We start from the raw sequence: 22,682 nt of genomic DNA on the forward strand, positions 1-22,682 counted from the left end.
TTTGTTTAGCATGGCTATGTAATCCTTGTCTTGTCTTCATTCATTCACTGAGCAGAGCATAAAAATATCTTTATTGCACCTGACTTGTTGCTGAGTGCTGACTCTTGACACACTGATGCAGCGCTGCTGTTTGTAAGTTCAATAAAGTGGTGTCTTATGCTCTCTATAGGCTGGCAGCAACAAGCACCTGCCAGCTCACGTACACCCCCACCCTTTCGCAGTGAAGAGTCCTGCGCACCTTAGCATGACATTTGTTTTTTATTGTCCATTATTAGCAAGAATAATGATGTCACTCTTACATTAAAGACACTACACACGCTTTAGAAAGTTATGGTGTGTAATAGATATTTCTGCAAACATCATATTGGCGACATACTGACATACTGACTGCACCATCCGACTCGACTTTGGGCTGAGCGCTAAGCCGAGAGGAGAGGCTCACCACAGCCAGTGGTGCCGAATAGAAGGTATACAGTAAGTTAGGACAGTTCCAAGGGCCCCTGACAGTGTGTTTTTTTTTCATAGGGTCTAGAAGTCATCTTAGGTTTCTGCTTTGAATGCATTTGATCGGGAAATGTGCAAATTCGGTTTGATTGTCAAAAATAATTGGAATCATACAGAAAATGCATTTATAACAGCTCAATTGACAAATATTTATTTTATTTTATAATTCCTTTTTTTTTAACGTTTTTATGACAGCGTCACCTGTCTCCTCTGACTGCATGTCGCTAGTATGTTAGCGCCTACTCTAGACATTAGTAACTTCCTGCTTCTGTACCTGAATGATGGGAAATGTAGTCCTTTTGGTTCAGAACACCAGCTAATCTACATCCGCAATCTACAATCTATAAATGACTAGCATTAGCATGAATGAATAGTAACAGCTCTGAATGAATCAAACATGTAATCAAATCGGTTATGTTATATGTTGTAGAAATAAAGTCTTGGCTTCCTTTTATAAACGACTCATACTTTCCGCATTTGAGTTTATAAATGCCCTGTCACAATGTGAGGAAAAGACAAAACTAGTTGTTGCAAAATGGTTGTATGTGTCAGGCCTGTGAATGACTGGAGATCAGTCCAGCGTGTACTCAATAGTGCCTGCGATAGTTTCCCTGTGACCTTGCACAGAACAAGCCAATTGCACTTCTCACTCCAAATCCCAGTTCAGTTATGAGCTTTATCTTGAGTTGATCAGGTCGGATGACTTGGATATGTATCACAGCGTGTGCTCAAGTGACCATATCATCCCTGTCAAAGTGCTCTTGTACCAAGCATCAACACATTATTGAAGAATGCTGGATGTGTTTTCCTTTGCCCTGAATATGTACAACTCAATGATTGTGATAGTAATTTTCTTATAGCCCATCTAAAGTTACACACCCAAACAGATGCTCTGTCCTATTCGAAAAGTGCAAAGTTTGTCTCCTTTACTGCTGCCCCGCCGTTGATGCAACTGTTCATGATTTATATTGAGACCCCTTAGCCGACCTGCCGATTGGAAACTAATGAGCTTTGTATATGTATAAAATAAGTAACCAGACACTCGACAGGGCTTGTGCATTTCAGTGTTCTCATCAACGGTTTAAAATTAAAAAAAAATATCTCAATAACCACATTTCTGTAGCACAAGTTCGTTTGCACTTCGGAGTTGGTAAGTTGCTTGTAAGCTGTTAGTGAAATGTGCTTTGCCTATTGTTGTTTTGACTTGTAAATATTTCAGTGATAATATCTGCACACCAGGTGTCACCAGTATTGATTCAACATTATTCTTCTGGGAGGGGATTTTCGAGATGTACATCAACATGACTGTGCTTGCAAGTCTTGTCCTTTTTGTAAATGAATATCTAATTTCATCAGAGCTCACGGGAGAAGTGGCCTTTGTGCACTGTGCCAGAGCCAGTGCTGAGCCAATTACTTTAAAAGAGTAATTAGTTATAGTTAGTTGTTACTTTCCCAAAAAAGTAATTGGATTAGCAAAGACATTACCACTTTCTAAATGTAATCAATGTAATTAGTTACCAGGGAAAGTAATTACACTGCAAAAACAGCCATACTTGAAACAAGCCCAAACGATTATTTCAAGCAAAAAATTCTGCCAAGGGGGTAAGCAAGTTTTGCTTGGCTAGTGTTCTTATATTTACAATATTTTTCTTGTGACTTTGAAGAATATAATGAGAAATCATGTCTAATTTTAAGCAAGTTGTGCTTAATCACATAGCTAGATTTAAGCACCAGTTCGTTACGTGGTAAGAATGAACCCAACTGCTCTGATAAGATTCATAATTTGAGATAAAATTCTCCCAGCAAAATGTTATTACATAATGTGGACTTGGGAATAGTATTCTTTAACAGATGTTTTCCCATCGATATAAACAACCATTCACACCTATGGGTCATTCTTAACCTAACATGAATAGTTTTGGAATGTGAGAGGAAGCCAAAGTACACAGAGAATACCCACAGGGTGAACATGCAAACTCCACACAGAGATGTTCCAATGGAGATTTGAACCTAGATCACCTCATTGTGGGGCCAACATGCTAACCACCTGTCCACCATGCAGCCAACAGTTGTTCTTGTAGGCATGTTACCGAATTTGTTTACCTGCACACATGCCCGCTCACTCACGTGTCACTAGACTCATTGCTCAGAGCTTTTCAACAAACATGAAACATAGTCAAATTCTATGGATTTTCTTTTTAATAAAAAAAAAAGTGTTTGTGTTTGGAATTTGATTCATTTAAGAAAAGCTATTGTCATAAATACTATCAGAGATGTTTTTTTGGCTTGATTTGCATGGAAATTTAAGATTTTTTAGATTTTTAAACTAGATAAAAAAGTTATATTTTCTTGAATGCAAGTTTAATAATCTTTTCACAGCTTGTATTTAGTGAAAACAATTTGAAACACAAGATATTATGACTAAAATTTAATATAAAATGATTATTAATATTAATATATCTTGGTATGCTTTAGGAAATTTGCAGAGCAGCCTTCACATTGGTCCGAAATATGCCAATCTTTATATATACACTGAACAAAAATATAAACGCAACACTTTTGGTTTTTGCTCCCATTTTTTATGAGATGAACTCAAAGATCTAAAACTTTTTCGACACACACCATTTCTCTCAAATATAGTTCACAAATCTGTCTAAATCTGTGATAGTGAGCGCTTCTCCTTTGCTGAGAGAACCCATCCCACCTCACAGGTGTGCCATATCAAGATGCTGACTAGACACCATGATTAGTGCACAGGTGTGCCTTAGACTGCCCACAATAAAAGGCCACCCTTTAATGTGCAGTTTTATCACACAGCACAATGCCACAGATGTCGCAAGATTTAGACTCTTTTTAAACAATACACATAATTTGGTAATAAATTAATTTAAGACAACAACAAAATCTGAGGAGCCACTTGGAGCTGAAACAGAAAAGAAAAGAAAAGAAAAGAAAATACTTTCCATCACTAGCTAATTAGCTGAGCTAATGTTTTGACCCATAGTTGTTGCTGTTGTAGTAGTAGTAGTAGCAGCAGAGACACTGGCAGTGTACAACATTGACAAGTTACATGCTTTGAGGAACAGAAGCAACACGTCTGCTTTTTTTATGTAAAATGCAAATTATTCAATAAGACACACTTTAATTAGCAGTCATTGCATCAATGTTTATTTAACAGTTATAAACCAATGCACAGTTTTAAGTAGAACACCTTTTTTCATCCTTCATGTAGTCAAGAGGTGTCCAAAGTGTGGTCAGGGGGCCACTGGCGGCCTGCAGCTCCTTTTTTATTGGGTCACGGCACATGGTTAGAAAAAGGTTCAATGTGGCCACTGTTAAGAAATAACACAAATCCTTGTCTTTAATTATACTGTACATTTTGTATGTTGAACCTCTTTATAAATTATTAAAAAAAAACATACAAGTATCAAAGTGGCCAAAGTGGATGCGACCCTCAGTGGGAAAAAGTTTGGACACCCCTGCTCTCCATATATATTCTTGCTTTTTACATCAGTGATGTTGAGCTAGTGCCTGTGTGCCTGCCAGTTGTTGTCACCACATCTCTGTTTTTTGCGGCCCCTGTCAGTCAGGGGCCCTTGGAATTGTCCTAACTTTTCCCCCCATACGGCGCCCTTGTCGCATACTGTACATTCGCCGCTTTCGCATGTGGAAATCGTTCAAATCAAATAGAGATTTCGGAAAACATTACTAAGAGAGTACATCGTAAAGAGAAAAAAAAACAACCAAAAAACGTGTAGAAAGGTGACTCACTCGCCTCCCTGCCTCTACCACCACATGAGGTTTCAAAGGCGAATAGGCGAGGTGTCCCTGGCCTCTCTCCACCCTGGTTCTCCTGACCTCCACAGCAGCACCGTGGCTAAAACGGTGAGGTGTTCCGCCTGGAGGCATGCCTAGCAATGCTCCACAGAAGTGTGGCGGGGGCCGAGGCTTCGAGCGGCCCGGAAATAGTGCGTGCAGCTGGCCAAAACGACGAATGGAGATACCCAGGAGCTCACACTTTGTCAAACAGCCCAGCAAAATGATGAGGGACACATACAAGAATGTATTCATGCGGATTGATTTGGTGTAATGCAAATAGACATGTTAGAGGCATTATTTTGATGTGCTACATTGATTGACTACATTCCGACACGCAAGATAAGCTTTCACTGCTGTTGGATCGCCTTGTTTTCAACTATTTCATGTCTTTATGCAACACCATGTACACTCACAAAATGTAACTTCAAGGGCATGCACCTTTATTTGCATTAATCTGCCAGCCATTGTAGAAAGATACTAAGTTTGTATGTGCCCTATTCATAGTTTGACCCCATCTGATCACTGGAAGTAACGTGCACTGCCTCCAGGTGCTGTGGTTGCAACCCAGCAATTTGTATATGAAGTACATGCGTCCTATACTTCTCCAGGAAAAGTTGTGATACTTTGTTGTAAAGTCTGATGATCTTCTGGTGAAGTACTATTGTGTCAGTATCGTGTTATCATTGCTGCTGGTACTATTATTTTGTTGTTATTACCATTGCAGCCTTAGATTTGTTGGAAACATTTGCTGATCTAGTTTTGCTGTTGTTGATGATTTATGTTGTTGTTTCTCTGTCTTGTCCCGCCCTCTTGTCCCCACAACACCCCTTGTCTCCTTTTCTCTTCTTCTCATCCCCCTACGCATCATAATGCAAGAGAAGTATCTCACAGTTGCAGATCAAATCGGTTTGGCATCGAAGCGCATTTAGATCAACAATACGACTTGCCCTATTGGCTGGACAGGACAGGCTAAAAAAAAGAAGTTTATTTTTTATGCCTAAATCTCGTTAACGATAAGGTACGAGAACGTCACAACATTTTCACAAGATCTTTTGAATTTCTCACGTCACATATTCAGGAAGAAGCCGACCCTCGACCGCTGAAAGACAAAAGGAATCTGAATGTGAAAGAATGAACTCATCTCATATCATGAATGTCTGTGTACTTCTAGTTGTTGTGGCATACATAACGGTCAAGTTGCATTGTCAACTTCAAGGCCATACCTTCACACACATGGTCACGAAATCGATGTCGGTATTTAGATCGTGTCTTCTTACCCCTTACGCACATTTCAGTATAGTCAGCTATGAATCAAGTTGTCGTCCAGCTGTTATGTTACAGTATAAACTGTATGTTAACAACCAATACTTTGTCACAATTCTTCTGTCTGTCATGTTCTGTGGTGTTGCTTTGCTGCCGCCTGTCTGCCTTGTCTTGCAGTGCCCCTGCCTGACCTGGCAGCGGCGGCGCTGTCATTGCACACCTGTTACCAATTACCTCAACTGGGTCTTAAGCATGGCAGAAACTACTCGTCCCCAGATTGTACCTCAATGCACACCTGCTCTCTGCTCTGCCCGGCCTCGTGGTGTATCTTGTGTTACCTGTATTCTGGTTTTTAGCTTCTTGCCTTGTTGCCGTATTGCTTCCTGCTTGATGTTTTCTCAGCAGCAATTTTGACTTAATTACCTCAGCTAGTTCTTTGTCCTGCTTGGCTTTTCCAGCAGCACCTTACTTTCCTTGCTACCCTTGTTCCAGCAAACACGTATATCTTGGATTGTGTCTCCTTTGCTTTGGGATCCAAACTCTGGCCACAGCCAGTCCTGACACTGTCCACTTAATGTGACCACAAGCTCATACTTAAAAGCTGTCTAGTAGTTCCCCAAAATTGTAGTCAGTGCAGTCATTGTGTCCCATGTCCCATTATTGCCATACTATCAATCATTAAATGCCTTTGAAAAATACGCTTTATATAGGGTGCCCTTAATTTGTGTAAAATTGCAAACCATCATCCCGTTCAGGGTCACGACAGGTGCTAAAGCCCAGCTGTCTCGCACAAATTGCAGTATTGCTCTCTCTCTCTCAAGATGGTATGTCACTTTTGCAGTAGTTTGTTTTGTCCAGTCAAGAGATCGGGAAGATCTTGGTTCGAATCTCCGTTGGGCATTTATGTGTGGAGTTTGCATCTTCTCCCCGTGCATGTCTGGGTTTTCTCCAGGTTCTCCGGTTTCCTCCCACATTCCAAAAACATGCAACTGAGGTTAATTGGCGACTCTAAATTGTCCATTGGTATGAATGTGAGTGTGAATGGTTGTTTGTCTATATGTGCCCTGTGATTGGCTGGCGACCAGTCCAGGGTGTACCCCGCCTGTCGCCCGAAGTCAGCTGGGATAGGCTCCAGCATACCCCGTGGCCCTAATGAGGAGAAGCGGTATAGAAAATGTCTGGATGGATGGATGTTTTTTGTCCCTTCTAAGCTCCTAAAAGACATTCAGGTATGTTGGTTGGTGGACTAGCAGCCTCTGGTGGACTCATGCTCCATCCAAGTCAGTTAGAATGAAATGAAAGCATGAGTGAGTTTGGTGTATCTATTGTGTATGTCCGTGTGTAGTGTCTGTGAAATGTGCAAATATCCGCCACAGCTGGATGCTTCTACTTATGCCTGATGACAGTTTTGACAGTTCACTAATTGCACCAGTTGACAGGCAAGTCAGCCCTCTTTTCGCAAAGAAAATTGAACTTGTTGTTTGGGGTGAAACTTCCATTTCACCTTTAATTAGAATTTTGAATAAAATTATTTTTTTCCCCTTAGAGCCCAAGCAAACGAGGGACAACAATTACTTTTAGAAGGGAATAGCATTTTTAATTGATGCTTCGTGAAGTGTTTGTGTTTGTGCAGGGTATCTTTCAGCATTCATGTGTCATTCCTGTACATCTGGGTCATTTTAGCTGTTCATCATAATTTACAGGAAGAGGCAAGCGTCAGGCAGAAGTGGTTAGAGTTGCTGATTCCCGTCCATCCAATCATTTTCTATGCCGCTTATCCTTACTAGGGTCCCAAGGGTATGCTTGAGCCTATCCCAGCTGACTTAGGGCAACAGGCGGGGTACACTCTGGACTGGTCGCCAGCCAATCGCAGGGCACATATAGACAAACAATCATTCACGTTCACATTCATACCTATGGGCAATTTAGAGTCGCCAATTAACCTCACCAACTTTACAGTAAGCAAAGTAGCTATTGGCTGTCCTAGAAGTGCTAAATGATGTCATAATCTAATTTGCATCTACTTAGCATATTATGTAGTAAAATGCTGTAGGAGAAAAAACATAACCCCGAAGGAGAGACAAAAACAGTGAGTAAAACACCTTAACTACCCTTTACAAATACAAATAAACTTGATTATTGGTTTGTTCATTTAAAATTAGCCATAATTTAATCAAAATAAAATAATCTTTATATTCTTATCTCGGCCAGCGTTCTCCAATAAAAGGTTGGCGATTGAGAACTTTTTTAAATTAGCACAATTGAACAGCAAATAACAGATAATGCTGTGTTTAGTCTGTTAGCGTGACTCAGGGTGGTTCGTGAGCAGCACACTCTTCTGGTGAGTACATGTAATAGCAACTGAACAACCGAGATAGCAATACATAGCAATACAGAAGGCTTATCAATTACTTACATTTACCCGAAGAATTGTAAGCTAATCCACTTCATTTTACTAATAAAGAGTAGCAATAGACTAACAATAAAATATAAACTAGGGATGTCCGACACTGGCTTTTTTGCTGATGACCGATATGCCAGTATTGTCCAACTCTCAATTTCCGGTACCAATATCAGCCGATACTGATAACGATATGCGTAACATGACATATCTCCTGTGGTGGAATTAATACATATCTGTTGTGAAAATAATTGATACAGAATCAGTTTTTAATGACTTTTCATCTTCAGATAGATATTAAAGACTATTAAATATTATTAAGTTGGCAACACTGAAGGAGATTAATTGAGAACAGTCTACAGCCAATCAGGACACAGAAGACAATGGGCGGTGCAGACACAAGAGACAGAATAGAGAGACACCTGTGCTAAAGCAGAAAACTACAACAATCAAGTTCCCACAATGCAATACTTCTTAAAGGAGCAGGCTCGGCCTTTAACAGCATTCATAAGCTGTAAAAAAAACCAAGGTGAAAGTGAACCGCGATGGAGCGAGGGAACACTATAGAAAACAAAAACTGTAGCAAAGTACAACATTCCCAGACTCTGTTGTCTCCTTATCAGAACTTGCAAGGTCCCTGCAATGAAAAGTAATTGCAAACATTCAGTAAAATGACATTTTTTTGTAGTCCTACTTTATTGAATCCATTAAGAGTTTTTTGTCCACTCACTTTATCTCCAATTTTGCTCATCTGTGTTACTGTAATCTTTCTTTAGCCTCCTTTTTTGTTATAATGTGACCATGTGTTAAGTAGTTGCTGTCACAAGGTTAAATGAAATGTTGTGTACGTTCTCATGCTGCCTACACAGAGGTTCACCCATCCCCATTTACACTGTGCCCAACAGATAAAATTGCTAACATCATATCCTTTAGGTTCAAATGCATCTGTTAATCAGGAACAATAAATCCCAAGCCAGCTGTGTGTGCTGTGCCACAGAGCAGAGGCAGATTAGAGGGATTTAAGGACAATGAAACATAGCACCTGGTTTTTATTCGCATGTGAATCTACTCCAGCTTTGCCCCAACTCATCACACCATGTAATGTTTTGCAGAACTCTGTCCAACACACATTACATAATCGGACCAGGATGCTGCCTACTATTTTAAACAAAGCCAACTAAACTGCTGGGATAACAAATCATAATGATGCTTTATATGAATCATTTAGAAATCACTTACAAATACTTTTGAAATCACTTATTTGAATGTAACCACTTTATTTTAACCAGGGACAATGCTAATGGATTTTCAAAATGACAATGAGACAGCGTACAGTAGATGAGTAAGAATACACCGAAATAGAGTATAGGATTCACTACATTGATATTACATAAGTGGACCTACTCGTTTCTGTCACAGAAACACTGTTTTTTGATGCTGCCATTTCATGAATGAATATTATGGCCACACTGAATGAAAAAATACTGCAAGAAGTTACAAAGTTTTGAAAAAGTTGCAATAATGAGAATATAGTCTTCATTAGGAGAATAATGTTGAAATATTACGGGAATAAAGTCGGAATTTTATGAGAACAGAGTGGCAGTTTTATGAAAATGCGACTTCGAAATGTGAGGGAAAAAAACTTCGTGTGGGACTTCAGCACGACTCCTGCGCCATGAGATTTTTTTTCTCGTATCATTATTCGGATTTATTCTTGTAACATCACAAGCTTTTCTCGTATTGTTACTTAATGCTTGTAATATTTGGACTTAATTGTTGTAATTTTACTCATGCTATTGTTTGTTTCGGTGTGACCCTAATACTCCGTAGTCCCTTTCGAATTGACTCTCCCAACCCATTTGCAAATGTAAAATACGAAAAAATGGCTTGGCTGAATACTTAAATATTAGCAGAGAGTCAACATTTGATAAGTCATTCATGTCAGTCCACTGTCTTCCATCTTGCATTAGCACAGAGTAGTGATCAAACACTCACTGAGAAACAATTGGCTGGACTTGACTGTTGCATGCTTAATTTTGTGCACATGCTCGGATGCATGTGCAGTGTGTTTTAGCAGCTGTAAATACTGTTACTCATTGGTGCGTATCAAATATAATTGTATACCACGCTGACTTTTCTCAGGACCTAAATCACTGAACCTTGGATGTGGCTGGCAGGCAAGTCATGGACAGATCCAGACAAAATAGGGTTGCTTTTCTTTTGTAATCATAACACTGAATTTCGCTGTAGTTACTCTTTATGTTAAATAAGCAAAATATTGTTTTTATCACTCACATAGTTAGCGCTTCCAATTCTTACTTATCAGAAAAGTGACGATAACACATGCTTTTTTATGAAGCATGCAAAACAATTGTCTTATTGCTGTTGATACATACATATTAATAGTACAAAAAAAAGATTGTATTTGAGGAGAGCAATTTTGGTTAGATTTTTATCAGACATTCATTTAATCACAAAGTGCTTGTTGCTTGATTTTGAAATTATTTGTTTTAATTTGTGAATTTTCATATGAACAAAATGAACATGAAAGAAGGGCAGTTTTGACTAAGGTTTGGAAATAATTAGAAGCCCCTTCTATACCGCCATTCTTTTCTTTCATGAGCCTCGCTGTCATGGATGACTTCTCTTTGACATTATATCAAGGATTACATCTAATCTCATTGATCCCTCATGCAGTGTTTGCTTTAAGATTAAACCATGGGATAAAAACATTATAGATGCTTGGACTAAAAGAATTGATTGGTTTCTTTTAACTGTAATTCAGCCCTTCTTGATCATTCACGTCATTGATTCATGTTTTCATGCAGCACACTTGTGTTCTTTCATTGCAGTGCTTGCAAATGTCTCTATAACATCTTTCATCTCCTCTGTTGCTGTGTGTGTCTATAAAGAGGAATCTGTACAAAGTAATGACCGCTACCTGCACTGTGTGAGAGTTCTTTAAAGTACCGTAATTTCCGGTGTTTAAGCCACATCCATTAAACTTAGAGAGATAAACAGATTTGTACATATATATAAGCCGCACCGGACCATAAGCCGCACATGTCCACGTCATAAAATGGCATACTGTGGCGCACATGAGTCTGTGAGGACCAGTTAGCTCTTTAATTGACAGGAGCCAATCATGAGTTATTAAAAAACTCACAATGAGCTTGTCAACTCATCGGAAATGGCAGGAGGTCATTACTCAATATAACAGTCTGACTTACGGTGTCATCTTACAAAGAATGCAAAAATCATCACACAGCAACTTAACAGTGAAAAAGTAGCTAAGAAACATACAAGGACCAATATGGGTTTAAAATAAAAACAACAATTTTAACAGCTTCCCATCACACATTTCATCCAAGCAAAAGCATTTCATTGGACATGGCTGCCAGGGGAGAGGGAGCCGGAGGAGCCTCCTTCTAGGCTCTGGACTCCTCCGGCTCCCTCTGGTGGACACAGACAGTTGAATGAATCATTGACGCAGCCCGACAGCCATGTCCAATGAAATTCTTTTCTGGGACAAAATGCATGATGGAAACCGTTAAAATAGTTGTTTTTTTATTTTAAACTCGTATTGGTACTTATATTGTATATTTCTTAGCTACATTTTGAGTGTTAAGTTGCTCTGTGATGATTTTAGCGTTCTTTGTAAGATTACACAGTGAGTCAGACTGTTACATTGAGTAATGACCTCCTACGATTTACAATGGGTTGACCAGCTCATTGTGAGTTCCGTGATTGGTTCCTGCCAAAAAAAGAGCTACTGTTTTCTCACTGACTCGGCACAGTATTTAAGCGATTGGTCATAGCTCTGAAGTAAAGGAGAGGTCACGAGAACACAGCCATAAATTAGCCACAATACTGTATGAGCTGAAGGGTTCAAAGTTTAAGAAAAAACTCGCGGCTTATACACCGCAAATTACGGTATTAGTCAATTCTTCACACACACTGGGATCTTGGTGACTTGTCTTATAAACAAGAACAAACATTCAGGATCGTGTTTCTATTTGTAGCCAGATTAATATCCGATGGCTGGGATACGTCATGTAATAATAATATAATACAATAATAACAATAATAATAATAGAAATATGAATTGTTATTCTACTTGTGCTTGTACAGTTCTTGTTTCCACCAGAAGAAAGAAAGAAACAGTTACAGTACATGCAGGCTGACTGCAAACCATTACAATTTCCGACAACGTTCTTAATTTAATTGTGTAAAAACTCTTCCCATAATCAAGGTCCAATCTTAGTGTTGTACCAAAGTTAGGAGGTGACTTTAGGAAGTAATAATGTGAAGAGCGCACTGTGAAACTCTTATTGGACCATCTAAGGGGACAAAAGCATACTTGAAGCAGAAGATACTCTTGTCATTCTTAACAGTTGGTGACATCCAGGAAAGAAAGATGGTATCCGACAAGAGAAATCGACACTTGGATGGAGGATTGAAGAAAAGATGTTTAGTCTCTGAGAAAAAAAAAGTTTTTTCATCAACTTTCATGTGTCCATTCGAGTCCTTCCTCACTCAGCATTGGCTGCATAAATGCTACATGCTTATTACGGTGGATTTTGTGCTGATCTGCTGTACTGGTTAGGTTGCCAGGGTCATACGTAGCAACGGGGATGGCTGGAGGTTTGGGCTGTTTACAGCAGCTGCATCGACATGGTGTTAGGTAGAGGTATATGAGGATGAGGATCATGGTCACCACACAGCCAAGCAGTGTTGTGTAACCTGTGTTGAATGACTCCGCTGCAGGCAAGAGCACTGTCACATTTATTTCTCTGGTTGCATTCAGTACCTGTATAATATCCATTGCTGTACACACATACAGGCCTGAGTCATTGACCTTGGCAGCTTGGATCTCTAAGGTACCATTAGCAAACATGCTCATTAGAGTATCATCGATGTTGTACTGGGTGATGATGCCCTGTTTGGGGGAAAGCCAAGTAAATGAGAGATTGGCACTGCTCAAGGACGTTTGGCAATCCAGGCGCACCCTTTGTCCCTCTGTAACCAACACTTTAGAGAGGAGCACAGTTACAGGCTGCGAGACGGCTCTTTCCATGGTGCAGTTGTTGAAAAAGCGAGTGTGTCTCAGGAACTGGATAGAGGCTCGGGGGTCCCCATAGATGCTGCAAGTGTGTTCTTCCGTGAAATCCCTCAGCGTGTCATACCCTCTAAGATCCCAGTGCCAGAATACACTGTACATGGAGCAGTCACAAATAAGAGAGTTGTTATGGAGAAAGAGGCCCCGCTGCAGTAAACTCGGCAATGCTTTCAAATCCTCCCATGGCAGATGTGTCATACGGTTGGATGAGAGGTCCAGCATGGTCAGAAAAGGGTGGCTGTGGTCTTGGATCGAGAAGAAGGGGAAGTTTGTGAGCTGATTGAGGCTGAAGTAGGCTTTTTTCAAACTGCTCAGACTGCTCAATGTGCCAGCTTCCACTTGTGTGATTTTATTGTTGAAGAGCATGAGCTCCTCCAGCCTCCACAGTCCCTGAAAGTAGTGCTGCTCCACCACTTGGAGCTTGTTGGAAGACAGGTCAAGATATCTTATGCTTGAGGCATTTTGAAAGAGCCCGTAAGTCAAGCTGCTCATCTGGTTGTGAGCCATCCAGAGCTTTTCCAGTCTGGACATCCTGCTAAAGCTGCGTGCACCCAGCCAGGACAGATGATTGTGGTTGAGATCGAGAGTGATGGAGAACGTGGGCAACGACTTGGGTAGCTTGGTGAGACCACTGGAGCTGCAGCTCACTGTGTCGGATGTGCAGAGACACATGGATGGGCACGTCTCCTCAGTGGAGTGGAGGAGACAGAAGAGCACCAAGATAGGAATTGGATTCGCTCTGGAGATCATTTTTCTAGAGGTCAGCACCTACTAGGTTTTGAATTCTTCCAGGTTTCTATAAAAGGATGAGAATGACAGTAAACATTACGGGTGTAACAGTACACCATAATCACAGTTCTGTACATGCCTCGGTTTTAAGGTCACAGTTCAGTTCATTTTCGGTACAGTAAGGAAAAAAAGTGCAAAACAACGCTGCTTAGCTTTCATATTTATTGATTTTAAAAATGGAACATAAAAAACTGCAATCTACTCACAGGTAATTCTCCAATAAATAAAATTAAAATAAATAAAAAGTTTAGAAATAGCATACAGAAAAATTGAAAGATCTGGGGGGCCACTTTGATATGTTTTGTACAATAAAAATGCTAAAATCAATCCAGTATGGGTCCATATACTGTATTATAAGCTGTATAAGCATTGTGTAATACGTGGCAAAGCAAATTAGTGTTTTATCTAATAATGTATCACATTAATAACAAATGTTATTTTTAGAACAAGCTGGGGGTCGAAAATAGTTCCCGTGCCGCACTTTGGACACTACTGCTTTACAGCGGATCTTTTTAGGAAAGTGCAAGTGCAACAGTCACAGTTTGAACAATGTGAATTATTATTTTATTTTTATTATTGTTTTTAGTAAATGAAAGGTCCTTATTACCTGAAATGCAGTATTAATAGTTGTAACATGTTGCCCCGTTCTTAATCTCTCCTGAACAATGGTGGATAGCTGCTTTCGTCCTATCCACTTGTATTTGCCTGTTTACGTATTTCACTGGGAGGTGACATATTCAAAAACAAAGCCAGGAGACGGAAAAGGGTCTCAATGCTCTTGATTCTCCTTGGCGCTATAGTTAGCCACCTAGATCTACGCTTCCATGCCGAATGCCTCGCCATTTCGTGCACTTTTAGTTGCACTACCTGGCCTTGTGGAGATGCATCGCAATGCCGAATGTACACTTTTTGTCCCTCACTTGAAATGTGCACTGAGTGGGAAATCGATACAAAGCTTTCAGTTTGGTACAGCTGTGGATCGATTCGATCCGAACACTAATACATGTATCATTACCCTAGTGCACATCATCTTTTCATGATGCACATCTGAGCTTTTGACCTGAACTAAAAACAGCATTCAGATACTGTGAGAGGAAATGTGTGGATTTCAAGTGTAAGTTCAATGCTGCAATTGGTCACATTTTGCTGATGCTTTTCTTGTTTTCGCAGCAGTGCATTTAGCCTTCTTCATGTCATACAAGTATGTAAACATATTTACCTTAAAGGAGAAGAAGTCTTCTCAGCTGGTATCAGATGACTTAAAATTGAACATCATCAGCATTCACTTCCTGCAAGTAATAATGATATTCTTGATGGTAGGAAACTTAGCAAAAGGTGGAAAAGTTCAGTTTTGCCTCACTTAATCCTGTAAAATTGGATTTTAAAAGACCCCCCGAACCATGGACCCAAAATAAACTGCCTATTGACATGAAAGTCCAACTTACTACAGCTTTTTTCTTTTATGAAGTAGTATCCTTCAATGAATGCCAACAAATTTTTATCTGCTTCTCAGAGCCTCAATCCCGAGGCAGTCGAGGAACAATTTCATTGCTGTTGCCTGTCTTCTCAGCCAAGTTTAAGGTCCTCCTACTGGCTCTCTCCTCGTCCCAAACAAGACTGCAGCTCATCAAACATCCTGCAGTGCTTTGCGGCGTATAGCAAACACAACAGCGCTCTCTTAATCTCCCACAATCCCCTCCTCCTCCTCCACCACCATGTCTCATTTAGAGACCAGCCTTGTGTCTCCTTCTCTCGTCATTGAGTAATGATGCCGCTGTGGCCTGCTCTCGACGGTTCGAAAATATCAGCTTTCTCGCCACGTTCTATTAATATTCTGCTTCATTAAATTTTCAGTATTTTGCTTACTAAGCGATTGCGTCGATCTGTTAAGAATTCCTCTTGAATATTATATGTATTATGTTAACCTTTCATTGGTAATCCCTGAGGAATGAAACCGAGCCATGCCAGCTCTCCTTTTTGGTTGTGTCTGGGTTTTGGTTGAATTGTTATAGTAATATAGATGAGTTTACCACCCTCATCATTTGTCTTTGGTTTCATACAATGGAAACTTGTCTCCGACAGAAGGTTTCTTCTGCACCTCCTGAGTGTACTTTCTCACACACACACACACACACATGACAGTAAATGTCTTAAGGAGTGTATATTTTTCCTTCTTTCTGAGCCCCCACATCCCTCCCTCCCTCACTTCCAACGTGGGTTTGACTAGATATGTCTGCCCCTGCTGCTTGGTCATGGTGGTCCTGACAGCTCTGATTTCTGTCACAGTGAATTATCTTTGCCTTCTAGCAGCCACCTCCTCAACGCAGTACACCCCCAACCACCCCTCCCACCCCATCCCTGTGAGTGCTGGGAGCTTTGACTGGCTCCCACTCATACACCAAACCTGTTCACTGTGGTATTCAGGCTTGTTGAATGGGGATCACTGCTCAAAATCTGGGCAGAGGAGAGCAGATGTGGACTCTGCGGGAGGGTGGACATTGACGGGGAATGTTAGGTTGCGCTGTGTGATCAGTGTTGCGTCGTGTATTTTTAAGAACAGGATTAAGACTACAAAAGCACATTTGGATGTATTTGTGTTAAAATAAACACACGATCAGGTTTGGCATTGTGGCTTTTCACACAATCTTGTCCCAAGGCAAGTCAACAGCTTGGCTGGAACATGTAGGGAATGTATACACCCACGTGTACATTCGAAATATGTTTGAGAATGATTGTTAACACACTCTCCTTGTAGGAGTAATGTTTGTTCCAGGCCTAAAATGCAGCTAAATGCATCTAGGATTTCTAATCGCCTGCAAATTGAACTTTGTCCCACAGTATGGATAACTGTACAGCTGTTTAGATATTCATGCTTCGTTGATTGCTTCAATGTATTACATAACACTCCTGTTCGTTGAATGGGCTTCACATCTCAAGGAATATAATCACATCAGATGCAAGTGTTCATCTGCATAAGCTGGACAATTTCAGTGTTTGATGTTCTGAATGTTCAGAATGAGCAAATGCAGCTTTATGATGTCCGTAGCGGTATTTGTTTACTGTGCAGGGAAATGTTTACCTCTTCTCATCCGGTTCTTGTTTTGCCGCCTCATTATTTTCAGTATTGACTTCTGCACTGTAAGATATTCATTGATTTCAAATGCGATAATTTGTCATTGCACTCAGGAATCATTTCAATGAAAGAATGAACAGGAAAGAAATGCAAAACCCTGTGTGCATACCTATTTACTTAAGTGGATGTTTTTGTGTTGATTTCTCCCATTTGTACAGTAATTGTTAACGTAAGGCAGGGTATCCAAAATTTTCCACCGAGGACCACAAACTGAAAAATCAAAGGCTGTGTGGGTCCATTTTTAATTTTGTAAAAAAAAAGTATGTATATACACTAAGTCCCCAACTAACGAACACAATTGGTTCCAGACGACCGTTCTTATGTTGAATCGTTGTGAAGTTGGGAAAAAGGTAATATTACCAATGATATAGGTACTACATGTACGTGTATACATATATACAGTATATGTGTATGTATGTAAATGAGTTTGGATGCAGTAGTAATATTAAACGAGGATAATTAATTAAAAAACAATAATAAAAGTAATATAATAATACGTAATGATAAATGTTATTTACCTTTGAAGAGGAGTGGTCGAGCATACGTCGTTGTGGTGGAGATGGAGGAGGAGTTATTGAAAAAAAGGACAAATCGTCGTCGTCGTTAGACTCTTCTAAAAGAGGTAGTGTTCTGTGGGTGGTGTAGAATTAAGCAGGCCTATTAACTCTTCATAAACTTTAATCACACGCTCTGTCCGGGTTGTACAATTTAGCTTTCCATTTAGCTTTATCTCCCCAGCGTCTAACTCTTCCTCCGTTGGTCTCATTAGCTCTAAGGCTGCATTAGCAGTGTCACAGTGCCCTCTACTGGTCAAGCATGTACAGTAGCAGTATAAATACTGATTGAGCGACTGACTACAAGGCAAAATAAAATAAAATATAGACCAGTCGGCTTGTGTTTGTATCCGCGAGTGTTTGCTAGTTGGGTGTTCGTAAATTGGGGACCTAGTGTATTTAAAAACAAAATGTCAGCTTTGTGTTAGTATAAGTTATTCATCAATAGTTCAGTTTTTTCTCATTATATTACTGTAAACCAGGGGTCTCAAACTCGTGGCCCGTGGGCCGTTTGCTGCCCACTGAGTCACATTTTGCGGCTTGTCTTCAAAGATTACTGTAATCTGTAAAGCCAATGTTACTCGTAGGATGCACACATAAGCCTACACTGAACTAAGAGTGAGTGAGTCACTTAAAAAATTTGGTAAAAAAATTCCATCCATTTTCTATACGGCTTGTCTTCATTAGGGCCACGGGTAAGCTGGAGCCTATCCCAGCTGAATGCAGCAAAATATAAACTGTGAAATTATTTATTTATTTATTTGATTCACTTTATTACTGTATCAAGATATTATTGTTATTGTGAGCCATGTATCGCGTGTCGCATCGTGAGGTACCCCGACATTCCCAGCCCTACTCCCAATACTTGATGCGGCCCAGCCGCACTCAGACTCTACCTCCAGCGGCCCCCAGGTAAATTGTGTTTTTTTCATTTTTTACTGCTGTTTTTTTCGTCGCTGTTAAATCTTATTTCTACAATGTGTCACAGGCCACTTTGGACCCCCCCCCCCAGCATAGGGGCTCGACAGGCTTGACGACCTGAAGTTACATTCACACTGCAGGTCAATTCCGATTTTTTTTTGCTCATATGTGTATTAGATTTTTCATGTCTGTGTGAACAGCACAATTCCAATTTTTTTCAAATTCAGCTCTTTTGTATGTGGCTATACTGTAAATCCGATATGCACCCAATGCTGCTGCAGTCTCAATGTTCGGGTCTTGTAGAGCCGACCTATATGTCATCGAAAGATGTGTTTTGCTGTGTGAGAGTTAGGGAGAGGTACTGGCAGATGTAGGCAAAATTTTTTGTGTCATCAGAAAGTTAACATAAAAATATGTTTCAGAACAATGTTGAAACAAAACAATGGCCAAACAATGGTGACTCAGTCTTTGTGAAGAATGCATAGTAATATATAGGATCGTATATACGTAGTGAAGAGATCATCAACAAGCAGATTGCTAAAAGATGGAAAAGGGGTGGGATTAGATAAGCTTATGCTTCTTCCTACTCCTTTTCGGATGTTTTGAGTAGTTTGTCTGCACAATATTTGTTTAATTGTTTGTACTCTACACTCTAATATTCTCGTACATCTGAAATAAAACATATATTCATTCATTCAGTCAGGGGAGGCAGAGCCTCATCATGCAGTCATAATACAAAATTTAAAAAAAACAAATAATAATAACATGTGCCTCAAGCGTGCCTGCCTACCGTCACACTGCACACTGGGTTGGATCATGGCACCTGCCAGTTTGTGTTTGTCAACAACTGTTGCAAAAACATTTATTATACGCCATGACTTTCTACAGGCCGTGTAATGTCTTTAATTTACGTGTGATTTTATTCTTGTTGTAAAATACAAAGAAATGTCATACGGGAGTCACTTGCATTATCGCTGCATTCTGAAGGGGTCAGGCGAGCGTGAGCTGGAAGGTGCTTGGATGAATGAATTTGACTGTCAAGATGAAGGACTTACCAGGAGGTGAGTAGACTTTTACAACAAAGTATCAGAACTTTTCCTGAAAAAGGAAAGGCTGCATGCACAAAAAAAAGGTAAGAACACAAATGTTTTACAGTTCATAAAAAAATTAAAAATAAATGGGACTAATAATAATGGTAATGGTTTAATTTACTTTGAACATGCATACAAGTTACATTGGAATACTGTATATCACTTATTACAATTCACAATCCCACATGTCCACAAAGAAGTAGGAAGAAGCAAAGCTTATTTAATCCTACCCCCTCTCTGTTTCACATCAATTGCTAATACATTTGTTCACTTCCTGTATTCCAAATGCCCTCTGACAATTTTGAAATACATAAGAAAATCATAAGGCTGTATAACAATGTGGTACAATAGGAGTCAAAGTTCTAAACAGTTCTTTTTTACACACCAGAGTTGGCTAGTTGTTCATACCTGACAGTTTCGGAGTCAAGGATCACTGTAGATCAGGGGTCTCAAACTCAATTTCACTGGGGGCCAGTGGAGGTAGAGTCTGGGTGAGGCTGGGCCGCATCAAGTATTGGGACTAGGGCTGGGAATCTCAGGGTACCTCACGATACGATACAATTCACAATACATGGCTCAAAATGACGCTAAAGGGCCACCCCTCCCCCGGTCCATGTGATAACACCCCCATTAGTTCAGTGTTGGTGTTTACTTGCCACTGTAAGTATGGAAGTAACACTGAGCTTGCCCGGATGTTGCGGGCTGCAGTTACACTACACTTTGATGTCCAGTCGCGGGCCGCAAGATACGATTTGGTGGGCTGCAAATGGCCCGCGGGCCGTGAGTTTGAGACCCCTGCTGTAGATAAATTAAACAGTCATAATAAATATATAATAATAACTGAAGAAAAGGTTAATAGTTGCCAGAAACATAGTTTGATGTTGAGTGAGTACAGACAATGTCATACTTCAAGAAGGCCTAAGGAATGAAGAGTTAGTAGTAAGCGCAGGGTTGCTTAGATATAGCGTTGTATGTACACAGCGGTTCAGGACAAAAGTGGCTCAACCAGCCCAGGCTTTGTGCTCAAGATGCAGCTCAACAGAACCTAAAATCCGCAATGAGACTTCATTGGTCCCACAAAGGTGGTTATCAACTTACTTTGTCAAATCCGGTTTTCGGCTTTGTGCTAAGTGCGCGTTCCCAAAAAAAGGGGCGTTTGATGTCATATTATTCTACTTCTGCTGAAAAGTGAAGTGATCCCAGCCAGTGTATTTTCCACAAGATGGCAAGTAATTATTATGGACCATTATGAGGAGTTCCCAAAAGATTATGAACAAAGCAAAGCAACAGTGTCGCCGCCAATAGCGCGAGGGAGGACCACTGGCATGCCAGCATGCAGCGTGTGAATGTGCAAGGTAACACTGATTATTACACAAATAAACCCTACTAGTCTTTTCATTTATCAATGCTCAACTTTGCACAACTTTGACATATTAACACTTGTCCATTAAAAAATAAATAAATTAGAACAACATACTGTCTTTTTTCATTTTTAAATAAACTATTGTTTTCAAATGCAGTATTTCGTTGTGACCAACAGATGGCAGTGTTGAAGTAAATGGCAGTCTCTTTAATTTGTCACCGTTTTTTCCTTGTTATTATAAACACATGTTTTCTTCCAGGTGATTGATGCTCCCTCCACAGTGATTATTCCTCCAGCAAATATTGTAATATAAGAAAACTAACGGGCGGAGTACTCACCCAAGGACTGCTGTGACATAATGCGTCTGCCAACGTTGGCCTAATTATTCATATTTCATATTGCATTTTATTCCTGGTGCTCTGCTCAAAATGTGAGCATATCTGGCGTATTCCCTCGTCTGAAAATCTATCTCACTTATAGATGGATAATATTATCAGGGAATGCTAGCGGCGCAATCTCTTTTTTTCTTTTTTCCTTTTTCTCTACGTCTCCTCGGGGGCAACGTCTAAATAAATGGTGACACCATCTCCGAATTGGTTAAACAGTGAAACGGTGGCACTTTCATAGACGATTTTAAGTTGAAAGCCTGGACAGAACCAGGTTCTGAGTTTAGCCTAAAACACCATGGTGATACAGCTGCTTTAAAAGAGAGCAACCTTTGCTGACCAGGCAGGTCCGGCTTTCCACTCAACACAGCTCCCTAACCCACTAAACTCGCTTAGCAGAATACCCACTTCTTCCTTGTACTATGTAAACATCAACTGCTTGTACTGTTTCTTGAAATCGCTCATTTTAGTGCATTGTTTGAATTCATGCAATCCGTTCTATAATTTGATATGAATACCGATACGCTGAAGGTTTTTAGCATTCTTAGCGAGTATAAGTGTTTTAAGTTACATTTTTCCCTTTCTGGTCATATTTATCCTTTCATGTTGAGAGGAACTGTATTCCATTTTTGTGCAGCATGTTATTTTTTGCTGTATGCATAATTTTAGCTGTCTGAAAGTTGACCACAGCAGTGAATTTTAATAATCGTGATTTTAGGAACAAAGGGCATTATATATTGTCCTAACTGACCTGTTATGTAGTACAGTACAATTGTACTTTTATGATTATTTCCACATATCTCCACACAATAAGTTAGATATGGTAATACCAGAGAACAATAGAGTATGGAGTGATTTTTCGTCCAGAACAACTTTTGCTTTATTGAGTATTGAAGTGTTTCTTGCCACTTTACGTTGTATATTTTTTGTGTGAGGTTTCCAGCTCATATTGTCTTCTATTATGACCCCTATGACACCTATTATGATGAAAATGTATTTTCGTTTGCCCTATCCACGCCGTCAATTTGTATTTGCGCATAAATGTCCTTTTTGTTATTATCCATCCATCCATTTTCTATACCGCTTCATCCTCATTAGGGTCGCGGGGGCATGCTGGAGCCTATCCCAGCTGACTTCGGGCGACAGGCGGGGTACAGCCAATCGCAGGGCACATATAGACAAACAACCATTCACATTCACAGTCATACCTATGAACAATTTAGAGTCACCAATTAACCTAACATGCATGTTTTTTGGGAATGTGGGAGGAAACCGGAGTACCCGGAGAAAACCCACGCGCACACGGGGAGAACATGCAAACTCCACACAGAAATGCCCA

General features: G+C 40.0%; 1 protein-coding gene across 1 annotated transcript; it reads right to left on the reverse strand.

Moving 5' to 3' along the window:
- Positions 1-11,696: 11,696 nt before the first annotated feature.
- On the reverse strand, positions 11,697-15,496 carry LOC129186668 (amphoterin-induced protein 3-like). The gene is made up of 3 exons (XM_054785152.1): positions 15,341-15,496; positions 15,115-15,184; positions 11,697-13,902 (listed from the first exon to the last, which is right to left on the reverse strand). The coding sequence occupies exon 3, from the start codon at positions 13,854-13,856 to the stop codon at positions 12,489-12,491; it is 1,368 nt and encodes a 455-aa protein (XP_054641127.1). The 5' UTR covers positions 13,857-13,902; positions 15,115-15,184; positions 15,341-15,496; the 3' UTR covers positions 11,697-12,488.
- Between the last annotated feature and the right edge of the window lie 7,186 nt (positions 15,497-22,682).

The sequence above is a fragment of the Dunckerocampus dactyliophorus genome, chromosome 1 (genome assembly GCF_027744805.1).
Source record: "Dunckerocampus dactyliophorus isolate RoL2022-P2 chromosome 1, RoL_Ddac_1.1, whole genome shotgun sequence".
Classification (NCBI taxonomy): domain Eukaryota; kingdom Metazoa; phylum Chordata; class Actinopteri; order Syngnathiformes; family Syngnathidae; genus Dunckerocampus; species Dunckerocampus dactyliophorus.

Bases quoted from the DNA above. Each gene is read 5' to 3' on its own strand.
- LOC129186668 (XM_054785152.1), bottom strand. From the start codon at position 13,856: ATGATCTCCAGAGCGAATCCAATTCCTATCTTGGTGCTCTTCTGTCTC.